The sequence below is a fragment of the Globicephala melas genome, chromosome 2 (genome assembly GCF_963455315.2).
Source record: "Globicephala melas chromosome 2, mGloMel1.2, whole genome shotgun sequence".
Taxonomy (NCBI): domain Eukaryota; kingdom Metazoa; phylum Chordata; class Mammalia; order Artiodactyla; family Delphinidae; genus Globicephala; species Globicephala melas.
In genome coordinates this window covers 62,243,207-62,263,374 of record NC_083315.2, presented here as the reverse complement: position 1 = coordinate 62,263,374, position 20,168 = coordinate 62,243,207, and the positions used below count along the sequence as shown (strand labels likewise).

The following is a 20,168-nucleotide window of genomic DNA, read 5'->3' as shown; positions in this document are numbered from 1 at the left end:
TTACATTTTAATATACAGTCTCCTCTTCTCTTCCATGCTTCAAACAGTCCTATCCTAAATCCTCAACTGCTGGTTCAATATTTTCATTTGCCTATTATCCTGATATCTCAAATTAAACAAATTCATCTCAAACTCAACACGATTATCACTGATCCCAAATATGGCTTCCAGTAATGAGTTCACATCTCCTTTAAGGAAAGGGTACCACCAACTCCCTTTAAGTTACCTTTAATCTCTCTTTTTCTCTCTCTCCTCTCACAACTGGGCATAAATTGCTGATTTCCTTCAAAGTAGCTTTCAAATCTATCCCTGCTATAATCTGTTCCTTCAACCACATATTTTTATATGTAAAAGTCATTTCTCCTCAACTACATCACAAGTAGCTTGAGAGTAAAGACCATATTTTATCCTCTACAGCACCTACCACCATAGCATGTAGTATCTGTTGACTGACTGGTTGATGGACATAGATAACACAAACTCATATGCCTCAAGTGAACTTGCCTTCCCATCCCTCTACATTATTTCTGCCTTATCCAGCACCCACCCCCAGCCCCGCCCCACTCCTCACTGGAAGGCAAAGGTGCTGCCATAGAGCTTCTTGGCGGTCCGGAACCGAGCCTCCTTGGCGGGAGGGCTGCTCAGCAGGAGGAACTGGTGTGAGGTGTGCATGAACTTCAGCTGCTGCCCAGGGTGGGGGTGGGGTCAGGAAAACAGAGCAGAAATGGAGATCAGGGAGGGAAGGGAGCAAACTAGGCTTGCACTGACCCCAAAGAAAGGAAATATGTGTAGGCCCAAAGACTACTGAGACAAGCCCAACCAGGCAGGTCTAGGACCAATTCAGTTAGCTGGTTTGGAGCCCCTCCCTGCCCCTCACCAGAAATTTAGTGTTTAGAGGGAGAATGGTCACTTACCCTGCTGAGAGGTAGTTTGACAATGTGTGACCTGTTACTAGAGATGATCCTAGGACAAAACAGAAAAAACAAAAAGGTAGAATAAGTGTGTGGTTAGGCCATCCTGAACAAAGCAGCAGCCTTGCTCTGCCCCTGGGAGAACAAGCAAGGATTCCAGGGCTGTTTGAGTCCAGGACACTATCTGGATATTCCTGTGGGTGGTAATGTTTGTGTATAAAAATGTAAAAGCGAAGTTACTGACCAGGGACCAGCAAGTTACTGGGTAAACACAATGGATGAAAGAAAGAGAGAAGTGGGAGGTGGGCTGCTACATCTAGGGAGAGAAAAGGATAGAACAAAAGGTCAGCACAAGAGGTCAGCTACCAAAAAAAGTTAGAAAGGTAGGGTCTGTATTAGAATGGTGACAACTTACACTTGGGATTTAGAAACTGAGAACTGGGGCTCAGGAGCCATCCTGCCTGAGCTCAAAGGAAGGCTGAAGGCTCTCAGAGATGAGGGGAATGGAAAGTTATTGTTTGAGCTGCAGAAAAAAAACAGAAGAAACTAGAACAAACTTCCTGAGGATTTGGGGACAGACTGGGCCATATGTAGGCTGAACTTAGAGGACAGGAGAGAACAAAGGCATAAACTGTTGAGGGCTCAGCAAGGGAGTATTATCTCTTATAGTGGATATGGTTTTTTTCTTTTGTGCTTCACTCATGTACCTGTGATGCCATCCTGGATGGTCTATGCCTGGTCATTCCTCATACTAAGAGGGAGCATGTTGCATTGAGAAAGTACTAATGTCAAAGGCTGACTAGACAGAAGGAAGTAAGCTAGAAGGGGAAAGCTATGTCAGGAAAAGAGAAGAGAAATCAAGAGAACAGGAATCAAGATCAGGGAGGGAGGGCAAGGGGTGGAGGGAAGTAGAGAAAGGTCAGAACCTTTGCTAGGAGAAGGGAGTAATAATAGTGCTTCAAGGCTTTGGACAGTCAACATCAACAAGGAAGGGCTTGAGATATGGAAAGGGCATAGAAGAGGGAGACAGACTTCTCTGCATGCATAGAAACCCTGACTGAAATGAAGTGTTAATTCCGACATGGAAGCAGCACTCAAAAACCTATTGGGAAACAAGAAACACCTGAAGAGAACTTGAGACATCACATTAGAATTTGTGGGCTCTTTGTAGGATCTGAGTTCCTGTCAAGGGCAGGTGTATCAGTAAAACCCAAGAAAGAGCAACCATAATATCTATAACCTTGCGAAGGATGCTGAAACCACCTCTAAGAGAAGGTGTAGGCTCCATGTTTGATACTATGCCCCATTCCCCCACCTGCCAAAGGATGAACCATTCTACTCATACCACTGCAGAAGAGGATGGGCCAGGGGATCCAGCTTGTCCATCTGCTTCTTGATTTCCAGATATGAGCCCTGTAAGACAATGGCCGTAAGGTTATCTCCCAGGAGAGATGGGAGCCCTCCCACTTTCCACAGACTATCAGGGCCCAGGGCAAGGTAGGCACTGAAGACCATACCAAACCAAGAGGAGATGGGCTTCCCACCCTCAAGGACCCCAGTCAGGTTGGGAAGACTCATAAATAAATATGAAAATGACCGAAAATGCTTACAAAACAACATGCAGGTGGGTCTCCCTCATTTTATGCAATTCCTACAGCCCTAAAAAGTTGATTATAAATCAAAATAAATAAATAAATAAAATCAATGTCCCAGAAAGATTAGGCTAAGGAATCCTGTGGTAAAACTTTACATAAAACATAACAGTCCTTCTGACAAGTAAATCATCCCTCCTGGGTGTATGTTATGTGTTAATCTGAACTGTGATATATAGGATTTGCTGAGAAGAGGCCCACCTGTAAATGTGAGTACAAATGAATGTCTATTCATGCAGAGATTGCAGACGAGGGGTGGGGAAGTCTGGTGAGAGACAGCCTTGAGTCAAAGGATGGTCACTGCTCCATGTGGCTGCCCCACCCCTAGAAGGATAGAAGATGTAGGCCCCTGGGTCTAGTTCCTTACCTCCAAGCCCCCCTCCTCACCCTCCCAACCCTGGACAGAGGTCTTTCCCTCACTTCTCTAATGCCCTAAGAATTATGGAAAAAACATTAAATAGGAACAACTTGTGAAGGAACTAGCAGCAAAGGTAAAGGTTGAGAGATACATAAGGAGTGAGAAATAGGAATAACAGAGCTAACAAAACAGAGAACAAAGACTGAGAAGGCTAAAGAGGGAAAACTAAAGAGAATACAGTGAGGGATTTGAGTAGCATCTCTACATCTTCACTCCACTTGCATGAATTTCAAACAGAACAGGGCACTTAAGTGGGCAGGCAGGGGACAGGCAGAGGGTAGAATACCTGGGTCATCTCCCGGATGGACATCACACTATCCAGAGCTTTCTGAAGTCGCTCATAATTCTTCTTCTGTGGAGAATCAATGGGAAGAGAAGAACCAGATGAACAAAAGTGGAGGAGAGTAAGACACGATGAAAAGGATGGGCCAGATGTACAAAATAATTCTAGGCCCCAGGGAAACAGCATAGTATGTCATGGAAAGAACACAGATTTAATGTCAAAAAGTTCTAGAATCACAAGCTAGTTCTTTTTTTTACCAGCTGAGAGTAATAGGGTAAGTTACTTAACCTCTTAGAACCTCAGTATCCCTGTATGTAAGTGATGATAAAAATTCCCACTACCCTCAGAGAGATGACCTGAAGATTAAATAACGTATGTAAAGAACCTGGTATAGTGCCTGATACATAGCAATGAGAGTAATAGTGAAGCACTGTGCTGGGTACTTGTGATGGTCAATTTTGTCAATCATCAATTGTGTCAATTTGGGCCATGGGTGTGTCTGGGTGTGGCTGTGAATGGGTTTCTGGAGGAGATTAACCTTTGAATAGCAGATTGAGTAAAGGAGACTGCCATCCCTATTCAGGTGGGACTCATCTAATCAGCTGAAGGCCTGAATAGAACAGAACAGCTGAGTAAGAGTGAACTTCTCCAGCCTGGCTGCCTGGAGCTGGGACATTAGTCTTTTCCTACTTTCAGACTGGAACTGAAAAATCAGCTCTTCTTAGATCTCAAGCCTGCTGGATTTTGGATTGGAACTTACACCATCAGCTCTCCTGAATCTCCAGCTTGCCCACTACAGATCCTGGTACTTCTCAGCCTTCATAATCACATGAGCCAATTTCTTACAATAAATTTCTTTCTCTAAATATCTTCTATTGGTTCTGTTTCTCTAGAGAACCCTAACTTATACAATATTTTATATATATTATCTCCCATTTTTATAACAGTAGATATTATCTTTTTACAGATAAGGAAATTGAGGTTCAGAAAGGTTAAGTGATTTGCCTAACACCATTCAGCTAGGGAGTAGCAGAACCTCAAATGGAATCAACGTCTGTCTGGCTCCAAAGTCTGTATTATTCCCTATCATAACATAACTAATATTAATCGTTCTCCCCTTCTTCTGAGAAACTCAGAAGTTATTATTTATCTTATATTATTAGTTATGTTTAGTTATTTATTCACTAAAACGGCTAAAGCAAGAGTTCCCAAGAAACAAGTGCTCCATGTCTTCTGTCCCCTTATTCCAAACTGTTGGAATGACAGCCCAAAGTCTTCCACTGTCTTTTAACACCTCTGTTCCTGAGTCCTGATTTTCTTCCCAAGCAACTATACCTTAGGATTAAAGGCCAGAGTCTTGGGATCAGTGGGGTCCACCACAGAGGGATAAGGCTCAAAGATGATGCTCTTTCTAGGGGACTCCAAAGCTGCCCTACACATGGCCACCAGCAGATCCACCACCTTAAGAGAAAGGAGAGAAAGGGGGCAAAAGCTAAATGATTTCCCAGTGCTGGGAGTCACACAGTACCCAGCATAGGTCTACCTTCTGGAGGTTCTCAGCATTTCTCTTTTTTTTTTTTTTTTTTTTTTTTTGCGGTACGCAGGCCTCTCCCGTTGCAGAGCACAGGCTCCGGACGCGCAGGCCCAGCAGCCATGGCTCACGGGCCTAGGAGCTCCGCGGCTCGTGGGATCTTCCCGGACCGGGGCACGAACCCGTGTCCCCTGCATCGGCAGGCAGACTCTCAACCACTGCGCCACCAGGGAAGCCCAGCATTTCTCTTTTTAAAAGCAAATATGGAAAAAAAAAAAAGCAAATATGAAGTGTGGAAGAGGGATGGATTTGGAGCTTGGGATTAGCAGATGCGAACTATTATATATGGAATGAATAAACAACAAGGTCCTACTGTATAGCACAGGAAACTATATTCAATATCCTCTGATAAACCATAATGGAAAAGAATTATGAAAATGGATGTATATATATGTATAACTGAATCACTTTGCTCTAAAGCAGAAATTAACACATTATAAATCAACTATATTTTAATAAAATTAAAAAAAGACAAATGTTTATGATTTTTTCATTAGAAAATATAACCTCATTATAAAAATTCAAGAACAATGTTTAAAAGGGTGATTAAAAAAAGAGGAAAATCATCCCCTTGCCCCCAAACCTCACTCCTCACAGGTAACTACTGCTAAGTTTGATGTATATTCTTCCAGATGTTTTCCCTACAGAAACTGTTATTTTATTATATAGGCAATAAAAAAAAAGAATTCTTTATACATACTGTTGTGTTTTCTTTTTTATATATGCTATAATTTTCTATCCAAAAATTTCTACTGCAAAGGACATACCATCATTCTTTAACTGGACCCTGTACAGAGGGGCTTGTATCCACTTTTTTTTTAAACTATTATGAACAATACTAGGGAATTCCCTGTAGGTCCAGTGGTTAGGACTCTGCGCTTTCACTGCCCAGGGCACAGGTTCAAATCCTGATCGGGGAACTAAGATCCTGTAAGCCACGTGGCGCAGCCAAAAAGTAAATAAGTAAAATATTTTAAAAACCCACTATAGTGGGGTTTTTTATACTATAGTGAACATCCTTACACAGAAAAGCATTTCTGGAGATTAAATTCCAAGCAGTGAAACTGCTGTGTTCCCCAGCCTTTCTTGATCCCAATTCCCCAGCAGCTTTTCCCTCCCCCATACCTCTGCTCCAGTGGCCACCTCCTCTGCAGCTCCGGACATGACTCCCAAGGTGTAGAAGGAGAAAACGCACAGTTCACGAGTACAGACGGCTGGCTGAATGGACATATTAGAGATGGTGATGGCAGGAGGTGTCCAATAAGAAGGTATCATAGTGCAAGAGGGGTGCCTGACCTCAGACAACTCTAGATTGATATTCACATATCCTCATCTTTCCAAATAGGACTGCTGAGATTTGCTTTCTGAGAAAAACAATTATTTCTAGAGTCTCAAGGAGTGTGGACAGAATTCTACCTTTACCATAGATCCAGGAAGAAAGGAAAAATGGAGAGATGAGGAAGTAAGGGGCCTCAGCTAAGGGTGCAAGAAAGAGGGTTACGAAATAGAGGCATATACCTTGAGCATGGACCCATTCTGGAAGACATGCTGCTCATCACACACCACGCAGTACTCGTTCAATGTTGGAATCCTCTGCTCTGCATATTTCATGATCTGAGAAGAGAAGAGTTTCTACTTATCTTTTGGAAGCCCGGACCCAGATGTAGGAAATAATCTGAACTTCTTTTCCAGTTACTCTCCTACCTCCCAGCCTTGTGCCTAAGGTAGAATCTGTTCTTGGATCCTGCACTTAAACTGATAGCCTAACTCTAGAGCTAAGACTATATAGTATAATAAAAATAAGATCAGCCATGGTAGAAGACCTGGGTTAACATTCCCCCCCACTACTTAATACCATATATAACTTTGGGCAAGTCAATTAACCTGAGCCTTGGTTTCATTTACAAAGTGGACATTATTCACCTCACAAAGGTACTGAGAGTAAAAAGATGATTTCTGTGGAAGTATTTTATAAACAAGTACTAATCAAACTATTAACATTAGTTGTAGTAATTACAGATTGCCCCCATGTGACAAGTGAGTATTCAGTCCATGATCAGATGCCTGAGAAGCCATTTTAACTACCTAGAACAATCAGCCTGTAAACTGATCAAGACCATAGATAAAACTCTGTGCTGGGAAGACAGCACAAATCCAGAGCTCATGCAGCAATATCCTAAAGTGTTTTTTTGGTTTTTTTGCGTTACGCGGGCCTCTCACTGTTGTGGCCTCTCCCGTTGCAGAGCACAGGCTCCGGACGCGCAGGCTCAGCGGCCATGGCTCACGGGCCCAGCCGCTCTGCGGCATGTGGGATCTTCCCAGACCGGGGAACCAAACCGTGTCCCCTGCGTCGTCAGGGGGACTCTCAACCACTGCGCCACCAGGGAAGCCCCTAAAGTATTTTTTATACACTCTGTCTTAACATGGCTTTTGCAACCATGTACACTTTGTGTATAAATCAAATTGTTCCCATTTCACAAACTTTTGGGATGGTAAATGGACATGCAAGGGCTTTTATTCATTCATTTAATGCAGATTTATTGAATGCCTACTATGCACCTAGCTCAGTGAAAGGTCTCCTTGATTATTCAATAACATAAAAGACTGTCTTCTCAGACCCCATACTCCAACAGAGAAGATGTGGTATGTACACAACTTAATTACAATTCAAGGCAGCATATGGTACCTGACACATCAATGTCATATAAAACAAAAAGCATCAAAAGAGTTCAATGAGAGGAGACACACTTCCAGCTAATACATTTCAAGTAACAGAGAAGATTTTATGGAAAAGCTGGCATCTGAGACTTGACTGCAATAGGCAGATATAGTGAGAAAGGTCAGTGGAGGGAATGACATGAACAAAGATAATGGAGATGCAAAAGTGAAACCATGGGGCATCCCTGGTGGCACAGTGGCTAAGAATCCACCTGCCAATGCAAGGGACACGGGTTTAAGCCCTGCTCCAGGAAGACCCCACATGCCACGAAGCAACTAAGCCCGTGTGCCACAACTACTGAGCCTGTGCTCTAGAGCCCACGAGCCATAACTACTGAGCCCGAGTGCCACAACTACTGAAGCCGGCGCACCGCAACGAAGAGTAGCCCCTGCTTGCTGCAACTAGAGAAAAGCCTGTGCACAGCAACAAAGACCCAAGGCAGCCAAAATTAAAAATAAATAAATTAAAAAAAAAAAAAGTGAAACCATGTCTGGAAAATAAAGAGGGTTTAAAAAGAAGCAAATGACCAGAAGTGGCTAAGCAGTGAAAGTTTGTGAGGAAAAGTGAAGCCCACTTGAGCAAGGATGTCCGGGATCATAAGAAAATCAGTGTCAATCCTTCTCTCATCTTGGCACCAGCGCACTTAACATTTGCAATGTCTCATTTGGCACTTGATCATAAGTGGTCTATAAGCGTTGTCTTCCCAATAATGCTATAAGCTTCTTGATGGTGGAAACTATGCCTTCTTTTCTCCTATCCACACAACACTCAGTATAGTTCTGGAAGCAGAACAGTTCAGGAAATGTTTGCTAACTGACTGAAGAGCTGGGAGATGTTAGGGGATCAGATGGGTCAGAAAACAGGGGAAAGGCTTTGGAATGAACCTTTGGACTTGATTACCTGGACAAGGAATCCATATTCCAGAGTGGGGATGTTTTTGCAGTGACCACTGACCTGATGAGAGGAAAAAGACAGACTCCGTGAACCTCCTATGAAGCTGGTGACTAGAAAGACCTCACTCACGCCCACTACCTAAAATTCTCTTAAAGTAGCTAAGCCCTAACGCTGATCAGTCTAAGTAATCCCCAAGCTGCAGAGAAGACTTTCAGACATTTTTGCCAAGGTTCTTAAAAAAGACTCACCTCAAAAAAAACAAAACAAAACAAAAAAGACTCACCTGTCCTTAAACCCCTTCAAGGTAGGTGGAATAGGTCTGTAAAGTAGCTGACTACCAAGTCCTAACCACAACCTAACAAAATCATACATGACATCTCCGTGGGATGCCCAACCCCAGACTCTCTGCTTCATGACATACTATCAGAGAAGCCTGCCAGACTGTTCAGATATAAGTTCACAACTATTAAAAAATGTGTTCCATTCTACTCACTCATGATTCATGCCCAGGTTTGGTTTATGATGCCTGGACAACCAGACCCCCACTCCATTTTGAGAAGCTGTATTCCCACACTTCCCCTCCCACCCTCTGACACCCAAGTCAAACCCTCCTCAGCCATGTACCAAAGGAGAGGTCCATGCTGGGGGAGGGAGGCCCACGTGCTGGGGGCACTGGAGACCTGCCTGGGGGCTGGGAGGGTAGCCAAACACCTCTACTTTGGGGTTCTTCATGGTGCAGGAGATGGAACGGTTCATGAGGCGTCCAACTCGAAGCTCTGGTACACCCAGTTTGCCTTTCAGCATGGAGTCCTGTATGATAGGGAAACTTGGAGACCTGAACACAGAGCAAAGAGAAGTGATGAGACTGAGGATTCAGTATGAGCACTAGAAGAGGCCTGGAGGGACTTCCCTGGGGGTCCAATGGTTAAGACCCCACACTTCCAATGCAGGGGGTGCGGGTTTGATCCCTGGTCAGGGAACTAAGATCTCTCATGTCATGTGGCATGACCGGAAAGAAAAAGAAAAAAAAAAGAAAAAAAAGAAGAGGTCTGGAGATAAGAATAGATGAAATGACCTAAGACAAAGAGCAACTCATATCTGAGGAAAGTTCCATTGGATCAAACTGTCAAAGCAAGTAGATCACTACACAACTGGTTTGATTTTTATGTCATTATCTATGTGTTCTTCAGATTGGAACATGAAGGGCAGGCAAAGGCAAAGCCTAGGTCATTCTCTGCAGCACCTAGGCCAGGTAAGGAATGACACCCTGGAGAGGATGCCTGTTTCACTTAGTGTGTGTGTGTGTGTGTGTGTGTCTGTGTGTGTGTGTGTGTGTGTGTCTGTGTGTGTGTGTGTGTGTGTGATTAAACTACTAGGCAAGAAATAGTTGGACCCCAAAGAGCCTAATGTCTGTCTGTCTGTCAATAATGGCACCTGGAAAACTACAAATCTGGGTTTGTATTTGCCTTTGGGAAGATCAGAAGGCACCAGGGGGGATAAATGTAGGCCTAGGATCAAAGAATTGAGCAATATTTATTTCCAGAACCTAGGTAATAAATCAATGTGCCCTTCCATAAGAGCAAGGACTTGGGGCCTATTAGCTCTGACTCTGCCTCCTTAGGATAGGGAATAAGGATAAGTGTTGAAGAAAGTAAAGATGGAGAGATTAGCATACATTTCTCCAAACATGTACCATGCGCTAGGTACTGTGTTTTACATAAAGGACGAGATCTGACTACTGGGTCAGGAGTAGAAGGGTAAAGACACATAGGGGACAGGACCATGTGGGTGGTATTAGTAGTTAAAGGTACAGAATTTAGAGGACCTAGGAAGAGGATAGAATAATTTACATAATCAAGAAAGTGGAGTGGAGGCTTAGTTGAGATTACAGTGATTAGAGATAATCAGCTCATGGAGAAACTTACTTGGGGATGGGTGAGAAGATGCTGAGGCCAGCTCGGAACTTCTTGATGGTACCACTTGCCTTGAACCAGCTGTGCCTCTTCTCCTGCTGGGTCTTTAAGAAATCGTTGCTGAGATGTTTCCATTGTTGGGATGTAAACATACCCAGGATCCTAAAGAATTAAAGAGCAACAGGCTTAAAGAAGTTCAGGCAGGGGAAGCCCAGGTCAAGAAATAGGACTATGAAAGGCAACTAATCTAAAATTCAGACCCAGGGACTGCAAAGCTAGTTGTTGTAGGGGAAGGTGTGTCTCAAGACCCCACTGATAATAATCTTAGCACATGGAAATGTACTGTCCTAAAGTACCTCTTTACCTTCATGGGTAAATTCCCACTCCCTTACCTAGTCTAATGGACCAGAAAAATTCTTAGATGCTTTGCCTTTAGAGGGAGATCTCAAAGGTGAGTCTTCAAAGGCTGTGAACCTGGCAATTTACTGCCAAGAAGAGCTATACTGAAAGTGGAACAGAAGTGGTGAGTATCACCCTCTGCCTTATGAATAGTGAAGAAAAGGACAAGGGACACGAAGGGTATGACATTGTTAGGCAAAACATTACATCCCCAAATTTATGGTTTCCAACTTGGGCTGGGCCCTCAGCTAGTCTTGTCAGTCCTTTCACTTGTCCTTGATCAGTTCTCTCTAGTATCACTCTACCTTATTATTCTAAATGCTTATCACCTTCTTTAAGCTCCTAACTTCACCTACAACTGATAATCTCTCTTCTCAATAGAAAAAACTGAAGGCATGAGATATCATCTTCCATAATTTTGCAACCCTACTACAGAATCCATTTCCATTTCTACCCTTACCTGATCCCTCCATTCTCTGGAGACAAGGTAACCTTCCTATTAAGGATCAATTGCTGTTTGTCCTCTAGATCTCAGCCCCTCATGGGACCTTGATCTGTCAATCATCCCCCTCTCCTGTCAGTTCCTTTACTGAAGTCTACAAAAAGTTTCAAGTTTCTTTACCTCAGCCTAGCTATCTCTCCCTCTTCCCCTTATATCCTCATCCAAATTTCTTAATCCACACTTATTGTTTCTATTTTGTTGCCAATCACTCACTTCTCCAGAATACTTACTGTATTCTGGTGTCTACCTTCACCACTCCACTACAATTGCTCTCACCTTGATGCTAAATCCAACAGAAACTCCTAAGTTCTCCTCTTACTCATCCTCTCTGGCATCTGGCCCTCCTTGTAGAAATGCTCCTCCTTGCCTTCTCTGACTCTATTGTCTTCCCATTGTTCTCCAATTTCTCTGACCTACCTTCAGTGTTTCTTCTTCCTCTACCTACTCCTGCTATTTTGTCTGGGTTAAAGGGTGTTCTGCCTTTGATTTTATTTTCTTCTCATTCTATCATGCTCTCCTTTAGCAATCTCATATTCTACACTGGGTGCAAGTCTCACCCATACACTGCTATATAACTTCAACCTGAACCTCTCTTGTAAGTATCAAATCTACATATCTAACTCTGTATTGAGCATCTCCACTGGAATACCCTAAAGTTAACTTTAAACAACATGTTTAAAATGGAAATAACTATCTGTCCTCATCCCACAAACGTGCTCTTCTTCCAAATCCCTATATAAATGAGTATTATATTTTATATATATATTATATTATATTTTATATATATATACATTTATATATATATATAAATATATATATATTTATATATTTATAAATATATATATATATTTATATATATATTTATAATTTACCCAGACATCTAGGCTGGAAACCTAAGAGTAATATTCCACTATTCCTTGGCTCTTATCATATACAACATACCCAAATCATTCTTCAAGTCTTATTGATTTTAAACCCTGCAAATTTCTCTAGTCTATCTCTCATCTCTAATCTTACCTACAGTTGTACTTTGGTTCAGGCTTTCATCATCTCATGTATGGACTTCTACAAATGCCTCCTATTAAAACAGTTCTGGTCTCTTATCTCATCCCTCCTACCTATTTTGCACAGTGCTACCAGAATGGTTTTTTTTTTTTTTCTTTTTTTTGCGGTACGCGGGCCTCTCACTGTTGTGGCCTCTCCCGTTGCGGAGCACAGGCTCCGGACGCGCAGGCTCAGCGGCCATAGCTCACGGGCCTAGCCGCTCCGCGTCATGTGGGATCTTCCCAGACCGGGCACGAACCCGTGTCCCCTGCATCGGCAGGCGGACTCTCAACCACTGCGCCACCGGGGAAGCCCTAGAATGTTTTTTTAAAAACTAAATCTGACCATGTCCTTTCTCTGCCTAAAACCTTTCAATGCTCCCAAAAGCCCAATATCCTCTCTGATTTGGACTCCTTCCTGCTTCTCTGGCTTTAACTTTAGTTCCTACCATTCTCCCCTTGCATTTTACTAGCAATACATAACTACTTGAAGCTTCCTACACACATGCTGCTTCACATAACTATGCCCTTGCAAATGTTATTTACTCCATTGTCTACATGGGCAACTCTTATCCATCCTTGAAAACCAGTAATCATCTCCCTTTCATCTTTCATTCATCCACCTGCCACCAGACTGAGTTACACCTACATCTTCCTCTGTGTTCTTTCTAAATCTTACATATTCACTTGTATTAGAACATGTATCCACTGGACTCTATTTGGAACTTGACTGAGTTTACTTCTCAGTATTGTATACCAAATACTTAGCAAGGTGCTCAACACATTCAATAAATTAAAACTGTCTGAAATCCTAGAGCCCCCACTCTGAGGAAATGTGATGAGCATGACTCTAATTCCAGGGTTGCACTTTTCCTTAAATGCTAAGTACTGATGAGTTTCACCTCTCACCTCCAGGAAGCCTCAAGGCCAGATACCCCAGAAACACAAGCTCCCTTACCTAACCATAAATTTGGCTCCCCAAATTTATTTTAGTCTTTCTTGGGCATATCTCAGAAATACACTTTTGGAAGGAAACATTCAAGAGTCTGCCTGTCCATCCACATGTCCATTTCTCTTTCCCTCAATGTTCATAACCAGAAAGATCAAAGTTCTTACTTTTTCAACTGAAGACCCAGCCCAAATCCTTCCTTATTTGATGGCTGGAAAACCTCAATTGATGGTTCTGCAAAGAGAAGAGAAAGCTCCTACTATGTATCCATGTCTATCCTCCTGGGAGTCTAAAGCCCCAGTTCAGTGGATTAGCTTCCTCAGATTCTAAGGGTACTCTAAACAATAATGATGGACAAGGGAAATATCTGAGGCAGAGGGTAGATTCTGGGAACTGTCTGACCAATTTCAGATAGCCTCAACTTATACTGGAAGTTGAGGGGAAGGGGAGGAATAAGTAATATCTGGGAACAGAAAGGCCTTTTAAGGCATGACTATCAGGCAATAGGGTATGAAGACACCAATGAGAAGAGACTGAAAAGCTCCTACCAATGGCCTACAGATTACACCAACAGGTCTTGTTCCTAGTTTTTCTCTACCTCAGTTAACTTAGGACTTTGGATGAGACCACACACAGAGCACCCACATGCCCAAAGTCACTGCCTTTACCCGGTCCATCAAGGTACTGGGAGAGTGAAAATCGCAGCCTCAACACAATAGGTTCTGTCCGGAGGACCTTCCAGGCTGTAGAAACTTCCTCCTAAAAGAGTAAGGTCAATAGTTTCTAGTTTAGCAGCAGAGAGGAATGGACTTGAAGTTTTCGCTATATGATACACACATGCACACAGCACTGTCTGCTGATGATCTAGGAAAAACAGGCATGAATAATATGTGCTTCAAATACAGCAGTCAGGAACAAGACTCCAGGCCTACATGGCAAAATCCACAAGCCCAACTAGACATGTTTTTGGCAGGTACCAGCACCACTTACATCGAGGAAGCTGATGTTGATGTGGAGGTCAATGTCCACGTCATCAATAGTTCCATATTCTCTATAGAGATACAGGCAACCACAAGTGAGACTCATTAAGGGAGAAAGAAGGGAACAGAGACTGAGGTGGAGGGAGAACTGAGCCTGGGGATAAAGGAGAGGGAAGGGTGGAAGGCAGCTCTGTATTTAGGTTCTTAGCTACAGCCTGAAGCCACTTTTATGATCTGGGCCTTTGCCAGGCCAGAAGCCCTTCTTACCTCAAAGGTGAAACTATCAGCCTAGAGGAGTCTAGGATACGAGGGAACTTCTAAGAAAAGTGGCTATACTTTCCTACTTACTCCTGTCAGCCAACCTCAAGTATTCCAAATAACTCCCACCATCATTAAGCTCAAAACTTATCAAGGTCCACTAACCACCCGCGCCCCTATCATACCATAAAGAAAAAACCTCTACCCTTTTAACAACTCAGAAAGAAGTGGCTGAGTCCCCTGCCATGCCTGAAGTAGAGTCTCACCTGATGGATACAGAGTTTTCACTGTAGATCTCCTTCACTGCTTCAATGTCTGCATCAAGCTGTGGGTGTCGATATAAGTCAGCTGCACAGCTCCCCTAAGTCAGGAGGAAAAATGGTGGAGGGGAAAGACAGAGGGGAAGAGATGAAAAACAGAACATGATGAAACATCCAGAACAGGGATATCAAACTACAGCAATACATACAAGCAAAAGCTGCGTACGTGAAGGGGCTTTTGGTGGTGGCCATAGTTGGGCCACCAGACAAGTCTCATTGACAGACAAGTCTCCCTCCATCACCACTCTAGGAAGTTTTAGGAGACCAACTGCAGGCTTTGCTTAAGGAGTTCACATCCTTAAGCCTCAGCTTCTTCTCTCAACCCTGACCAGGACACTTAGGGATCCCTTCTGTAAGAACTCAGAACAGACTGAAGAGTACAGAATATAACTCAGATTGGTTCTGTCTAGAGTCCAACATTCCTGCTCAGGATCATGCCCTAGGCAGTGATAGCATTAAACAATCATTGGTAGAATAATCTTCTAAAATTTTGACCCTAATGAATGAAACGACCCCTGCTGGCTAGTGAGGGAATAGCCAGAAAATAATGTTTTACAACTAAGAACATATGGGTCAGCGGTCCCCAACCTTTCTGGCACCATGGACCAGTTTCCTGGAAGACAACTTTTCCACAGACCAGGGTGGCAGGGGTGGAGGGTGGGGGTGGGAATGGGGATGGTTCGGGCAGTAAGACGGGCAATGGGGAGTGATGGGGAGCGGCAGATGAAGCTTTGCTGGCCTGCCGCTCACCTCCTGCTGTGCAGCCCGGTTCCTAACAGGCCACGGACCACGGACCCCTGATATGGGTAACCTCCATGTACAGAGGGTGTAGTTTACACTGGGAAAGATATGAGTTCCAGGCAAGAGCAAAGATATGAAATCAGCATTGACAAGGCAATCCTCAGATGACACTGACGTTGTATCTTCATCTCTACTCCAAAATAATCTTTCATTCTTGATGTATCCAGAGAAAAGCACACATTTAGACCATCCATCACGGGTTTTGGGGGCTGTAATCTCACCTGAACTCCATAGAGAAATTCCTCTGATTCATTATCTCCCTCCGAATCATCATCATTCCAGAACTGGCCTTTGATGTCCTAATGATGAGAAATAAGGATACAACCCTTTGTTGGGTCCCTGTTATCCCACGGAACAGAGTGGGGTTAGGATGGGAAACAGGTTTCCACAAACAATGGGAGGTCCCTTGGGATAGAATAACTGAGGCCCTAATCCCTTTGCTCCCTTCCCCTCACCCTTTGGGAGCGTCTCACTCTCTTCCTGAATCTGGTCATATCCATGGTCTAGCACTGACTTGGTGTCATGGAGGAAAGCAGAAGGGAATTTTAGCCTTCTTAGGTATGGGGTATGATGATTGAGGCTCTGGTGGCCAGTGGGGGAGGCATGAGGAAGATTTCAATGTCAAGGTTGATTCCTAGGCATATCTAAGTTCTAGTACAAGCTGGCCTCTTCTGGATCATTACCCAAGATGGCTCTCAAGCATACCTAGCTCTTTTGTCTCATAACTCCTTTTCTAACCCTTATTTAACTCTTCCCTTCCTTCCCAAGAAAGCTCCCTATACACACACCAAGTAATACTGTTTCCATGCCCCTTCTCCTTCCTTTAACTTCAAATAGCCACTCTATTTACCAAAAGGGTAGGAGGGAAAACACCGGGAAAACGTGAGGTCTGCACTTTGTTCCATCTACCCCTGGATGATCAGTTGGAGAGTTGGGCAGTCAGTTCTCACCATTGGGTCAGTGGGTCACACACACTCCCAGGTCAGTGCTAGGCAGCACCCCTCCATACCACCAGTTGAACCCAGGCCAACGAGATGGGCATTTAGGAGGCCACAAAGGGAGACAAGGGAGGGAGGGGGAGATGTCAGGGGCTGACTGGAGATCTGCTGAGGAAGGCAGGCTCTACTGTTGTGGTGGTAACAAGTCACTGTCCTGTAGAAAGTAGACAACAATTGATCTCATCACCACTTAATAACTGGGTGGCATATACACAAGCACACATTTATGGGTACACTTTTATTATACATATGTACAGACACTTGCACACAGAGACATACTTGCATGCATGTACACACACTTGTACACACAGTTCTTTAAAAATAATGAACCGTGAAAGCACTATACAAACATAAGACATTATTGTTCTCCAGCTGGAGAGTTGTGATTGAAGCAAGTTCTTGCTCTAGTTCATAATGCTGTATCAACCCCGAAGCCAAAAATGATGACGGTGGGACCAGATGCTTATGCTACTCAGTCTAGTCAGTTCATTTTAGAATATTCTTCATAGTGCCAACCACCATCAGAAGCAGACTCTTTTTCTGGATTCTTTACCTCTAGTTACTTCTCCAAATTGAGTCATTATCTCTTTTAACACCAGTATCCATAAAAGCCTTTATATAACAACCATAGCTACGTTTAAAAGTCCTCAACAACACTGATCATTCTCCGGTAGACACAGTCTGAGTTGTCACAGCCAAAATAATGTCCTGGATTCCTCCTGGAACCTACTCCCCAAATAATGTAATAATGATCCTTAGAAATGCTCAGAAAAACACTAACCCCTACCCCTTTCACAAGATTAAAAACCACTGTCCTAGGCCTTCCTGGCTCTGCATTTATCTCAGTTTCATCCACTCCAACCTTACACAGAGGTGTTCTTGGTCTTTAACATGGTTCTATTTAATCTTAGGTTTCTAGACCAGTGGTTCTCCAGTAAGGTCTGTGGATGTGCAGTGTCAATATCACCTGGGAACTTTTTAAAAACTTAAAGTCTCAGACCCCCTACTGAGACCTACTAATTAGAAACTCCAGAGGTCTAGTAATCTGTTTTAACAAGCCCTCCAAGTTATTCTGAGAACCACTGTTCTAAATCCTTGCCTGTTCCAAGGGCCTATGGTCTGTTCCTCAGATAACAACTTAAACTTGGTAACTGACGCAGAATGGAGTTATAAAGCACAATGCCAGGGCAAACAGCACAGCAGTCCTCCAGCTGGCAGTGCTGACTGACCCATCAAGAACAATATGCAGGAAAAAAAATGCAAAAGGAAACTGCAACTGAAGTTTAGAGGTGAAATGGCCTGATATCTGAGATTTGCTTTAAAATACAACTCCAGCACAAAAAGTGGGGGGGGTGAGGGGGCAGATGAAATAAACACGGCAAAATGTTGATTACTGACGAAGCTGAATGATGAGTACATAACAGTTTCTTACACTCTCTACTTCTGTATATAGTTGGAAATTTTCATAAAAAGAAAAAAAAATCAGAGTCTACTCTTGTACTCTTGTAAGGGCTCTCTCTAAAAAGTTAACTCTAAATGTGAACAGGAAGATTATCACTAAGACTCCATAAATGTCTTCTTGCTGTTCTTCAAACATTATCAAGCATATTCCCACCACAGAGCCTTTGCCCCTGCTGGCCACCCTTCTCGGAATGCTTTTCAACCAGATACCCACATGGCTTACTCCTCTACCCTTTCAGATCTCTGCTTGAAGGTCACCTTGACTATCCTATATAAAACAGCAAAACCCCAACACCCAACATACTAGCACTCTCCATCCCCCTTCCTTGCTTTTCTTCCACAGCACCTACCACGCTCTGACGTACAAAATGTTTGTTTATTGCATTTATCTCCCACCAGAATTTAAGCTCTATGGTGGTAGAGGCTTTGACTCTTTTGTCTATAATGTCAGCCCCTCAACACACATTTATTGAACAAGTGAATGAATGAATGAACTGTCTGCTGGAGACGTAAGCCAAAGGGGAGAGACATACAAGAACTTAAACACATCTACGCAGACAAAAATCATACAAAAATGATTTTAAAAAGCAAGACTCCATTCACCTTCAAGAGCAGCCGAGAACCAGAATATGAAGATCTGGCGGCTGTGTTTGTGAGATTTGAAAATAAACAGTCAGGTGCTGATCTGGATGATCACAGAGGAATAAAGAGGGAGGCACTAATGTCCAGCCTGGGCTGTCTCGGGTTGGGTGGTAGGATGATGACAGCGTAGGCCAGAAGTACCAACTTTCACAAGCTCTCTGTCACTGTGGAAGTCAAGAAAACTTAGTCTCTCTCCAAGGGCTGTTGCTGCTTGGTTTCTGTTGTTATCACAAGGAGAAAAAGGTAGTTCAGAGGAAATTTTTCCTGTCCAGGGAAAAGACAATTCAGAAACTACCACCTTTTTCAAACCAGGCTGTTTCAGTGAAAGGGACTCCCACCTTCTAATCTCAAAGCTCATTTCTCTGGAGAGATGGAGAATGGGTTTAAATAGTGAAGAGTGGGAAAAGGGGAATGGTGGGTAGTTATGGAATTCATGGAATCACAGACATTTTAAAGAGGAATAAGCCTGAAACATGGTCTATTTCAAAGCTTTCATGTTATGTATAGAATAATCAGGTGTAGGGAGGTCAAGCTACTTGCTTAGGGTCAGGAGTAAAGTGGAATTGGGACTTATGCACATCTGACAGGTTCTAATTACAGCCACTCCTCCTGTGATTTGGTTACAACCACTTAAGGGTGTTGTTAATGAATTAAGCCAGAGAGACCTATCTAACTTATCCAAATGAGGTAAAGCAGGGAACCTTTCAAGAAAGGCCAGGCCAAATACAGACTGTGTGAAGAATGCCCAGAGAAGGGTGTCTGTTGTTCAGTGCTTTGGATGATGGCAGCTAACGGAGAATTTGCCCGGGGACAGGCCAAATGAAAATAAGCCTCAAGTCCGGATGACAAAGGTCCTGGCCTAGGTCCAAGGGCGCTTCCCCGGTGTGACAACTTTACACCTAGTCAAAGCCTCCGATCTCAACGTTTATACTCTGGGTTTGACTCCCAGCTTTGTGGTACTGGGCAAGCAGGTTACTCCGCTCTACAGCGAGTGCTCCTCTCAGAAAGCCTAGGCCACGTAACAAAGAGTGCGGGGGAGAAGCCACAGACCTGCGATTCCCGCTATCCAGGGTACCCGGCGGAGGCAGAGGCCGGCGTGAGCCTCTGAACACTGGCTGCCACCGCGCTCTCAGGACAGGCCCTGAGGCCTCCTTTAGAGGAGCAATTAAAAGCTCTTCTCCGGTTTCCTCCGGAGACCCCAAAGACACCCAACACCTGCCTCCCGGGGAAGAAGCTCTGTGCCCGATCTGTGTCGCCAGCAGCCCAGCCTTCAGCGAAGCCTGTCAAGGCCAGGAGGGCCCCTCAGAGCCACCCGGCGCAAGCCCCTCACTTTATCCACCCCGGCCGAGGCGGGGCGGGCCCCGCACCCTTCCCGCGGCCCGGCCGCCCCGCCCCGTCCCCGTGGCGGCCGCCTCACAGGCTGGCCTCGCGTGT

At 43.9% G+C, this 20,168-nt stretch overlaps 1 protein-coding gene across 11 annotated transcripts in view; it reads right to left on the bottom strand.

Moving 5' to 3' along the window:
• The window catches only part of PARP6 (poly(ADP-ribose) polymerase family member 6), a 28,366-nt gene that overhangs the window by 8,043 nt on the left and 155 nt on the right, over window positions 1-20,168 (bottom strand). Inside the window, exons 1-18 of one of the 11 annotated variants that reach the window (XM_060294036.1) lie at window positions 19,785-20,159; window positions 18,696-18,952; window positions 16,584-16,785; window positions 15,855-15,932; window positions 14,779-14,873; window positions 14,265-14,325; window positions 13,943-14,033; window positions 13,442-13,508; window positions 10,394-10,543; window positions 9,093-9,303; window positions 8,475-8,528; window positions 6,374-6,469; window positions 5,981-6,073; window positions 4,600-4,725; window positions 3,268-3,333; window positions 2,257-2,324; window positions 915-963; window positions 572-684 (exon numbers count right to left, since the gene is read on the bottom strand). In XM_060294036.1, the coding sequence (XP_060150019.1) occupies window positions 572-684; window positions 915-963; window positions 2,257-2,324; window positions 3,268-3,333; window positions 4,600-4,725; window positions 5,981-6,073; window positions 6,374-6,469; window positions 8,475-8,528; window positions 9,093-9,303; window positions 10,394-10,543; window positions 13,442-13,508; window positions 13,943-14,033; window positions 14,265-14,325; window positions 14,779-14,873; window positions 15,855-15,932; window positions 16,584-16,586 (1,421 nt within the window). In that variant the 5' untranslated portion in view covers window positions 16,587-16,785; window positions 18,696-18,952; window positions 19,785-20,159. Of the gene's footprint in view, window positions 1-571; window positions 685-914; window positions 964-2,256; window positions 2,325-3,267; window positions 3,334-4,599; window positions 4,726-5,980; window positions 6,074-6,373; window positions 6,470-8,474; window positions 8,529-9,092; window positions 9,304-10,393; window positions 10,544-13,441; window positions 13,509-13,942; window positions 14,034-14,264; window positions 14,326-14,778; window positions 14,874-15,854; window positions 15,933-16,583; window positions 16,786-18,695; window positions 20,163-20,168 lie in introns of those variants that run through there. The other 10 variants (XM_060294038.1, XM_070044881.1, XR_004043255.2 and 7 more) reach the window with 10 other exon arrangements.